The sequence below is a fragment of the Neolamprologus brichardi genome, chromosome 20 (genome assembly GCF_056152115.1).
Source record: "Neolamprologus brichardi isolate AB-2024 chromosome 20, ASM5615211v1, whole genome shotgun sequence".
Taxonomy (NCBI): domain Eukaryota; kingdom Metazoa; phylum Chordata; class Actinopteri; order Cichliformes; family Cichlidae; genus Neolamprologus; species Neolamprologus brichardi.
In genome coordinates, this window is record NC_142123.1 from 27,680,089 (window position 1) to 27,690,935 (window position 10,847).

General features: G+C 42.3%; 1 protein-coding gene across 1 annotated transcript; it reads right to left on the minus strand.

The window, feature by feature from the left end:
* Positions 1–810: 810 nt before the first annotated feature.
* On the minus strand, positions 811–10,828 carry tamalin (trafficking regulator and scaffold protein tamalin). The gene is made up of 8 exons (XM_006794071.3): positions 10,475–10,828; positions 8,538–8,590; positions 7,085–7,139; positions 5,267–5,369; positions 4,113–4,206; positions 2,969–3,035; positions 2,108–2,174; positions 811–1,636 (listed from the first exon to the last, which is right to left on the minus strand). The coding sequence occupies exons 1-8, from the start codon at positions 10,667–10,669 to the stop codon at positions 1,167–1,169; spliced, it is 1,104 nt and encodes a 367-aa protein (XP_006794134.1). The 5' UTR covers positions 10,670–10,828; the 3' UTR covers positions 811–1,166.
* Positions 10,829–10,847: the final 19 nt, after the last annotated feature.

Sequence of the window (10,847 nt, forward strand, 5' to 3'; positions counted from 1 at the left end):
TTTGACACATGTCCACATACCATCGCTCACCAGCATCGTCACTCCTAATGCATCTGTGAACGAGCAGCAGAGGACAAAAGGGATCAACCCAACAGAGCCAATGAGAGAGTGACCACCATGACCTCATGGGTCAGCTGGGAGCCAGGAATGAAAAGACTCCAAGCGACCCCCGCCCAACAAACGCTCACACACCCCAACACCCAGCGAGCCTTTGGACAACTGAAGCCGCCATGGGAATATGGTAGTGTGGAAGAGTAGGAATCAGCATTCGCCTGCAGGAGCTGAAAGAAAGCGGTTGTGTTTGGAATTCTGGGTCATGCCTTTCTCTGCACATTCCTCACTATTCTCGCAACAATAAACTGTGTCAGAGCAGATACAACAGCTTCCATTCTGGATATCTCACACCACAAAAAAGCCTAAAGCATCCCAAGCCGCACGCTAACCTCCAGAACTCGGCTGATAAGATTCTTAAACGGTGGAAGAGTTGTGAAATTATAAAAGCTTACTATATTTAAAAGCATCACATGGAGCAGAGCACATCTCCACCAGGGGAAATTACAGATTGTGTGTATACTCGGGGTCTTGGCACTAATTTAAGCTTGGCAGCTACAATTCCCACAAACAGTTGTGGCTTGGGGAGGAAAATAGCTTTTCAAGCAAGTTCTGCACAAAATAATACGCATATAATCATCAGCCACAGTTTTTATTTTTGGGAACCGTGACCTCGAGTAGAGAAGAAAAAATATGATCAGCCTGAGTCATCTGAAGTCATTATCAAAGTTTTTTCTTACAAAATGTTCTGCAACGCAATTACAATGATCATTGGTGTTTTATTCAGCTGTCAAAATTAAACTTGTGCATGCAGTACAAACTGGGACATCCTTCATTCTGAACATAAACTGAACATGCAAAAATAAATAAATAACTTAGAACAAACAAAAAAAAACAACTTATGTACAGCCATAAAACACTGAATGCTACCAAATGTAGCTAAATGTCCATTGGTCTACCCATTTAAACAGGAAGAGGTGCAACTACAGAACCAATACACTTTGGTCTTAAATTCTTCACTCTTTGGGGCTGCTTGCTGTTTTCTTTGGCACTTTAGTTTGGCAGTAATTATTACTTTAAGTCTTTAGTTCTGCTGTCTGTGAACAGTTTGCCGCTCACAGTTTGCTCTCCTCCTCCTCCAGTGGTCGGTTCAAGCCGGGGATGAATTTGAGGAGGCGTCTGCGGAAGCTTTTCTGTTTGGGCTTCCTCTGCAGCGTGGCTCCCGGCTTCTCCCCCGGAACGGACGACGAAGATCCTTTGACGTAGCTGCGAGTGCTGGCGCTGCGGGTCAGCTGCGTCTTGGGCGTTGAAAAGAACTCGCTGGTCGGCCGGAGGCGCTGCAGCTTCGGTAACTGTTCTTTCTTTTTTTCTGCACTGTCAGAGTCCACGCTGCCATCCGCCTGATATATGCAGGTTTGGTAGAGAGGGTCATCCTCGGTGGCCGTGCTGAGAAAGCTGGCGCTGCTGCTGGTGCTGCCTGTGCAGTGCAGGGCTCTCTGAAGCGCAGGGCTAGGAGCGCCGAGGCTGCCGTACACACCGGCTGACTCCAGGGACTCATACAAGGCAGCGTCACTCATTACTATACCTGCGGTGAAGAAGGGCAGCGTGAGGACATGGGAAACTGACCAATTGTAAAGAAAGCATGAATAATAAATGAAAAACACTGCTTTCATTTTCTGTGAGTCTTGTTTGCCTCATTTTGCACAAGCGACCACCCGACTATAGCAACGAGCTGTTTGTTTTCTACTATGTAATCAGGACTTCCTGCAAAGCAGCAGTCATACACATCCTGATTCTCTCCCCCTCAAGAAGGAGGTAATGTGATTGGTACAGTTTGTTATCAGGATGACATAAAATGTTCTGGATACATGTACATGAACTTGTTTTTAAGTAATTTATGGTTTGTTTTTTTACATTTGGGATTTAGTGTGACCTGGAATTTGACTACATTTTGGAATCTTGTCTGGATGTGGAAAAAGTACTAATAAAGTAGAACAGAAGAATGCAAACTCTGTATGCATGCAAGTTGAGCTGCACAAGGCCAAAAATCACCTACCATGAACAAGGCGCTGCTCCTGCACCATCAGTGAGCGATATTCATCCCATTTCTCATGCAGCGTTTGCTAAAAGACAACACAAGATGTTGGAATTGATTACAAGAGGAAAACAAAAAAAACAACAACATACAGACAGGAAATCCACCACCCTCATGTGCAACCTTTAAAAGCAATAAAGCTAAATCATCTGAGCCCACACCACAGGTGTACTAAACAAAAACATAATAATAATAATAATATTAAAAATAAAAATACGGTGCCAGTTTAGATCAGTGCTTCAGCAGGCAACCAACAGAATTAGAAGCTACAGACTAAAACTGAGTTGAAGATGGTAAATCTATATGTCATAGACTGTTAACTGAAGTTTAGACTTGTCACCGTTGCATAAGCGGCCTTCACTCATTTCACTTTTTTTTTTTTTTTTTATCTGTTCATAAATGAGTCAACAACCACGTCACATTTATTTACACATTAACATTTACTTCATCTTGTGCGTCAAACGTGCCGCGTTCGGCAGCAGGTTGCCGTGTTTTAAAATGTTGGTTTATTCTCTCACAAGGCAGCTGTGTCGCTGAGGATTAGAAAAAGGACAGCTGCTGTAATCTTGGGGGAAAGCTCGCTCACTTAAGGCCACTTCACAGGCAGCTCGAGTCGAGAATGTGTGCAGCCATCAGTGGGCCTGCTGCACAAACTGCTAATGTAACAGGTGGCGGTGCTGCTGGAGGGACAGGTGTGGACGGAGGGAGGTGTGGTGTCTATATCCAGCGTGTAACTTAATGTTTAAGCAGGTGCGCGTGTGTGAGAGGCTGCTGGACGCTCATCCGTTCTGACTCACCACTGACAAACAGTGAAAAACTCACCTTTAGATACTGCAGCCGGGCCTCTAGTTCAGCTTTTCGAATTGAGTCACTGTAAACCGTCTCCAGCCTTTAAACGAAAAACCAGAAGGCAGTAGAGTTAACAGGCGTAGCAGGAAGCGCATAAAAACTACAAGGGCAGAAAACAGTGATTTAAAAAAATAAATAAATAAAACTTGACCATATGAAAGGCTCTTTTCATAAAGTTAGTAACAGGAACGGGTTTGGTTTACAAGCAAGGGGGGAGAACAAGAAACACACAGTTTCCACTCAAGTGCCGCAAATCTGTTCAAATAACATGAGCGAGAGAACATACAGAGCTCGTTTTCACTCTAACAGCTTTTACTGACTTGAACTGTAAGTATAATTTGATGATGTCAGTCTGTAAAGTGTGTCTACACTGGCGCTCAGATGCGGTTCGCCTCACTTCTTCTGCATCAGCTCAGAGAATCTTACACCATGCTAACTTTCTTTTAATCTTTTACAAGCAGAGAAGGGGGTTGAAGAAGACTGTGTGGTTCAAATTAAAAACACCCACTCAGCACACCGACAGATAAGGACTCTAAACGGCGAAGTGCCAGATAATAAAGCTGAGGCAGACAAATTATTCTAAGAGAGTTAAACGAGTACAATACAGAAGGATTTTTTAAGTTAACCTCAATTATTTTTCGAGTTTTTCCTGGACTCCAAAAACAGAAATAGCATCTTCTGATTGTTTTCCTATCCTACTGAACATTTATGCAAGTGACAATAAAAGCAAACTGGCACGTTTCATGCCATTGCAAATGTTTACCATCTGCATTGTTAATGAAAAACCGTAACTAACATCTTTCATGTTACCTTAACAGAATTCAGGATGTACCGCCTCTCTGACGTTAATCTCAAAACCAAAACAGCACTTTTGTGAGAAATTATTCTCATCTTTCCTGATTTGGCCCTCTGTTAGCGTTCAAACTTATTTGGTTTCTGTTCCCATGTGTTCCCACATTCACTTTTGTTTTTTAAGTTAGAGAGGTGAACCATGAAGTGAGCATCCTGTCAGCTCTATCAAGCGTTTAGCCACCGCGATGAGCTGAGCATACTTATTAACAAATTCTGAGGAAAGTGTTTTGAAGCCACTGTTGTTGGGTTTTGTGAGTCTGTGTACCTGAGCGAGTTCCCACTGGCTCTGATGAGCTGAACGATTTCCTTGTGTCGAAACCCCTCCACGGTGGCTTCGTTCACACTTGCGATGGTATCCCCTGCACAAACACAAAGATACAAACGTGTATGTTAGCCAGCCGCGCCTCACGAAGCAGCCAGATGAGGCACGCTTCTGAATGAAACCTCAACACATGTGCAAGACAAATGTGGGAGGACTAGTTTGCGTCTTCGTGGCATATGGCTCGTGACAGGACCGCAGAAAAGCGTTTACATCTGGGTAGCTGTAAAGTCGCGTATGTCACAAAGTTCTACTTCAGTTTCATCAAAGCAGGAAAAGATGTGGCGTGGATACTCATGTGACAGCATCTTTTGTGAGATTTTAACCTACTTTGACCTTTTAAAAAAAAAAAAGGGAAAAAATCCCCACTGCGATGAAGTCATTGTGTTCACAGCAAAACTGAGAGTGGGGGGGACAATGGAGCGAGTATGCAAGGAATTTAGGAAGTGAAACTAAAGTGACAGACGCAGGTTGAAGAAAATGGGCGGTAAGAGCAGCAGCACATAATCTCCTTCCCTCTTTTTTTGACATAATGGAAACATAACACTGGGTGTGGACAGCTTGTGACTGACCAATCACAAGTTTCAAAGACTGAGACAATTCACAGTTCAGTTGATAAAATATTTTCTTGTCTTTCCCCAGTCTCTCAAAAACACAAAATATGAATGCACTTCCTGGTTTAATTAATTAGTTATAACACATTAGCTGTTTGTAATTTTGACTTCTTTTTCTCATTTTATTTTGTTTTTTTAAAAGGAAGCCAGTCATTAAAAATATCACTTCCTTCAAAGTTAATTTGCTTTTGTGTCATTTGCCACGTTGGTGAGGAGTAGTCGATCACCAGCTTGTTTGTTGACTGGGAAAAATGAGTAGGGATACAGTCTTCTTTGTGCTTCCCTAAACAACCAACAGAAACTCACGAGTGCTTATGTTGACGCACGTTACACAAGCGTCAGCTGGCAAACAACGACCTGAACCGAAGCCTCGTGTCACGCTCGCTTCCCCTCGAGTCTATTTCAAGTTTTTCTCCAGGTTATTTTAAGCTTAAATACAGCTCAGATAAAAAGAGGAAAACATACAGAAGGAGGAAGTTTGCTTACCAACTTTAAGTCCTGCTTGCTGAGCCGGGCTGTCATTGTGGACCTTACACACAAATGTACACATCTCTACAGAGTTTTGGTCCTGATGGTGAAGACCGTAAGTCTGAAGGAGACAGAAAAATCACACTGAATAAAAGGAACTCACACACACACAAAACTTTCCCAATGCTAGGTGCTGTCTTATACGTGTTGTAAAAGAATGTGGCAACGCTGAAAAGCCACTGAATAACCGGCAGAGGAAGTCATGACAGACAATGCAGGAAAGAAGATACCACTGAACACGCGGAGATGTGACGCAAAGAAGCAAATGAGGTTTTCTTCCTCTCGTCTGATGAAACATGCCCGGTTGATGCGCGACACTGAAGTTATTTTAATGCCCCGCTCATCACAGATCACAAATCAACTACTATACACCACTAAATGTCAAAAGGAAGTACTGTAATAATAATCTGGAAAGCTACAGCTATAAAGATAATAAATTACAAAAAGAAATTTCAGTTGTAAAAACTCTTTCTGTTCTATCATCACATGAGCAATTTCATAACCAGTTGTTGGGTTTTATTAACTGCTGTAAGCAAAAAGTGACAAGATTGGGGGAAAAAAAAGAAGGAAAATCAAAAAGTAATTGCTGTAAACTACTCAAGGGTAATAAATGTCCTCTATAACTTTTGAAAACTTCAATCTGACTCCAGGATATTGGGTTGTATTTGCTACTTTAACCTAACCACATGACGTGAGCATTACTTAAACTCAAAGGCCAAATATTTTGTTGTTCTGGCAACCGTTTTTGTAACTTCCATACATATTTGCATGCTCTTCCTAGTTTCTGTCACCACAGCTCCTCTACAGAAGGTCAGACCACTGCAGAACATAGATAGACTTCCCCTAGTAGCAAAACTGTTAGTCAGCATGCTGCTGCTGCAGGAGCTTCTACCTTACAAAGAAAACCAATTTCCAGCTGAGAGAAAAAAGAAAACGAAGCATCCCATAAAATAAAATTCAAGTTATAAAGACTATCTGCTCCCGAATTCAGCCCGACAGATTGTATCCTATTCAAATCAGCCTGAGCCTGCTGCTCGTTTCCTTCTCACGCAACCATGCAAATATTGTTTCAAATGCAAATATCACATTGATGTGCTCGATCCTCAGCTCCCAGTATTAACAGGGCAGACAGCGAGAGAAAAAAAACAAAACAAAAATGTGTCTTTCTCTGTCTCTTTCACTGTGTAGCATCAAACTTGTCCTCATGATCTCACTTCCTTCTGGTCAGGAAGGGTGGGAACGTGCAGCAAAAATCCAGAAATAGAACAATATAGTTATATCGCTTCCTCAAAGAAGTACTTCAGTCCAAGAAGTCTAAAAAGACCGCCAAAGCACGATAATGTGAAGATGTACTCACACGCTTTAATCATTTAGCAAACTATTTAAAGAATGAGGTCTGAGCAACAGAGCCGATATTGTGAGGTAGGGAGCTTCAGGGCACACGAGCGAGATCAGAGACAAACTGAGGTCAAAAGTGAAAAGTTTCTGTCTGCTGAGCGGGGCAGGTATTACATGGAAGGCATGTGAATAAACCACACTGCTCAAAATACAAATGCTGGGAGAAAAAGTAAAAATAAAAGCATCTCCACAGTCATGGGATTAACATCAACAGGTCTATTGATGTATTGACTGATGTGTGACCTTTCCTACACAGAACAGGATGTACAAGCTTCTGTCACTTAGGTTTTATCATGTGTGGACAGACATAGTGGCGGATCGTGAAAGTGGTACTCGAGAAGTTCAGAAATCCACTCCAATCCCCCAAATATCACTTACCTGAATCTCAAAACCAAATGCCTCCTCTTCTTTTTTCTCCAGGACCACCACCTTCCTAAAATAAAACGATAAAAGGAACATTTTGTCACTGTTAACTGGACAAACTCTCCTCTGGGTTTGCTGAAGCCAGCGCTGCTTCTTTTCCGTTTTTAAAGGTAGCAGTGCAAAGACCAAGTGATCGTGTAAGAGTCATGTCGGTCTAACAGTTGATGCCTACTTCTTTTTAGTCTTAAAGGAGGAATTCACCTTCTGATTCAGTTGTAGAATCAAGAGAAATAAGAAGGTTAACCGGTACAAACAATCTCAATAAACGATGGGTAAACAAGGGGGGGTTTGTCAAGGGTGTACCCAATTATAGCTGGAATCAGCTCCAGCAACTCCACGACCCTGAACGGGACATTTAGTTACGACAATGGGCGGATGAATGGGTTTTATGCTACAATTTGGACAAAATAGGACATTTATAGATGTCGCCTTGAACACTACGATATAGTTAAGGAGAAGTTTTCACTGTTTCCAACACAGCAGAGGCATAAATGTTCTTTCCTTTTTTAAATTTGATGGGGGTTACATGAACCACAATCACAGCTTTTTAGTTTTATCTCTAAACTCGTAGTCTTCAAAGCCAGCAGAGTCTGTGTAGTTGCTTTAGTTTCTGTAATTTATGCAATGTGCGTGCTTATATTAGACATGGTCAGTTTGAAATGATAAGGTCAGGGTATGACACTGTAGGATGTTAAAGAGCGGGGATATCCTTTAGAGGCTTATATCACCTTTCTGTCAAAAGTTGACAAACAGTGTGTGGAATTTTTCTTTTTCCGACTTCTTAAATTGCAGCAGGTCAGATAAAGTTAGAACCACAAGATCGAAGTGGGGGAAGGGACCGTGAAGTAGACTGCCCAGAATGAGGTAAACTATGGTGCAAATCTATTCTAGCACAGTCCAATAATAAAAGTATGGTTTATGGTTTTAGAGGTTTTATAGCTCGTTCGAACATAGCTTAATGATGTTTATTCTGACGCGTCCATAAAACAGCCTTTTATGTACGTCAAACACAAAATTCAAGAGGAAGGAAGAGTGAAAGTCAGTGAGAGGTTAGTGTCTGTGTTTCTCTGCATCCTTAACTAAACTGCATAACAAAACTCCTCCACTGGCTGCATAGCACTTCCTCTGTATGCAGGAGCATGTGGACGTCACATGCAGACATACAGTAACAGTACAACGGTCTGTTGGAGTGAGGCTCAATGAATATTTATAACCTTCCTTAACAATGGCTTTAATCAGTGATCCCCCTGTTCGAACGACTGCCAGTCACTCTGATATGAGGCTGCTCGCCCTGAATCATTTTTCTGAGGAAGATGCCACCGTGAAAGAATTCATGTGAAGGCACAGTAAGAGGGAAAAATTTAAAAAGTCCAAAATAAATATCAGAGAAAGATGAGGGATATTGTACCTTTGTGGTTCTGGCGTCTGCGTAAGGGGTTTCCACTTCTGTAAGCCGCCACCCTGCAAGGAGAAAACGAAACAAGATGTGAAGCATGTCACACACCTGCGTAGCTTCAAGTTTACTCGCGAGGATTTCCCCCCGCCGCCCCGGGCATTTCCTAGGCACACCTACTGAGCACATCAGCGATCAGCGGCCAGTCCATCCAGTCGTCTCGAATAATGAGCCAAGAGTGTTTTGGTACTTTTAAGCTACTTAACCAGCATGGAGATATTGTTGACAAAACCAGAAATGCATGACTGCTGCTGTGTTTACTCATTACATCAAAACAAGTTGCACGCATACCTACAAGCATAACAGCAAATTGGCTGCCTTCAGGCACAAACTGTCAACCAATCTAAAAACTGCAGCGCTGTTTACACCAAGTTCAGTCTATTAAAAGAAGCAAATAAGACACAGAGGTGAGCACTGAGCACAATAACAGCATTGAGAGAAAAGCCAACTCACCAGCAGGAGCAGTTCAGGTCCCTGCCCCACCTAACTGTGTAAATAAGGCAGGTATCTGTCCAGAAGGCTCCACTAAAATCACTTGAATCAATCCACCTCTGTTCCAGCTCAATCATTTTCAAATCCTGCTCCAATGAAAGGCTGCTTTGTGCTACAGTCTCTCTGGGTAGTAAAATGTTGCTTTCTTTATGTCCCAACACTTACAGAATTGACCCAGAGGAGTCTCAATGAGTGCATTTATTCCCAAATACCCAGAGAGACCAACAGGGGTGGCTCGAGCAGGATCTCCATCCCCGAGTGTACACAATGCTGTGTTGTAACCCGGCGCACTAGCGTATGTGTGTGGGTTTAACTATGCCTCAGTCACAACAGGGCACTGTGAAAGGAGTTTTTCCCAACTCTGATGTGCTCTTTGGGCAGAAAACTCCAAAGCAAGTTGAGTAACAGAATTTACTGAAATCAGCTTCATGAGAGGAAAATAAAAGCGACTGATGCAGTAGCCAAACAAATTTACAGTATAAACATTAAGCATTACGCAACATGGACTAAAGGATGAGGGCTGTCTGAAACCGTTCCTAAAATCCAGACTAATATGTAGGCCACGGGTTAAAATCATTTCCCCCTGAAATAAGAAGACTCAGGGCCAATTTATAACTAATCAGATCACAATCTGCCACAACATTCAAACCACGGCAGGTGATGTGAATAACAATGATCACACTGATCCTCATACTGACCCACCCCCACATACCTGCCCCAAAGTCAACGGCTGTCCCTAACTGCAAAACGGCTCAGGGAAGGAAGAAGACAAACAGCCCGAAGCGAAAGATCCGGGCAGGTAATCTGCATGCTGTGACTAACTGCTGTAAGTGTTAAACAAACAAGCACGTCCCTCCGGACTCTGTAGCGCATCCTGTAGCTCTGATGCAACTTACTGTTAAAATGACTACAGTGACAAACTTTCTATGAATCATCAAATGCAAATTTGCTTTTGTAACAATCTACCTGTTCTCAACTAAAACTCTTATCAGTCATGTGTTTAATATTGGAGATCACTTTCATCTAAATAAAGGTTTTAAGGCATAAAGAACATGGGCGAAGTCTGTTTCATGCAACATAAGATTCAGAGTCTGGGTGGGCACCCTTGCCCCTAGATGGGCTGCTATAAGATGTCCTGTGTGGCGCCGACCAGCCACTCACTGGATACAATAACTTGATAACCCTTTTAATAAGCTTACACAGTCTCTGCTTAAATAATAAATAATAAAAGGACTAATAGGAAACATACAGAACTTGCTGTGTAAATGATTTTTGCCTTGTAAGTTAAAAAAGCACTAAATAAATTTAATAAAACTTTAATTTATTAGTTTACCTGCCAAAAAATAAACTTTTGCAGGTACATTCAGCTAATAAACTTTTAAAAGTAAAAGTAGCAATACCTTTTTGTAGTTTCTGGGCAGCGTCCCCCCGGAGTAAGCCAGGGTCTTGTAGTTGTAAACCTCCGAGGAGTTGCTCGGTGTGTCCATAGTCCTGCAGCTGTCCGACTTTGACGAAGGGAAATAAATGTCGTCTTGAGATGCGGGACCGCTGTCCGGTCCATTGGAGTTCACCTTCTTCAGCCTCCTGAACGTCATTGTTGTTGAAAATGAAAACTGAAAAAAGTAAAAATAACTTTCTTGGTGTCCTCCCACAGAGTCTGAAACCTGCCGAGGGAGATGCTGACCGAGTTTGGAGCTTCAGCGTGGAGCCAGCTACAATTTCTCTTGTTTCCTTTGAATAGTTTGGAGGCGGGGACTGTTTTGAGGAACACAA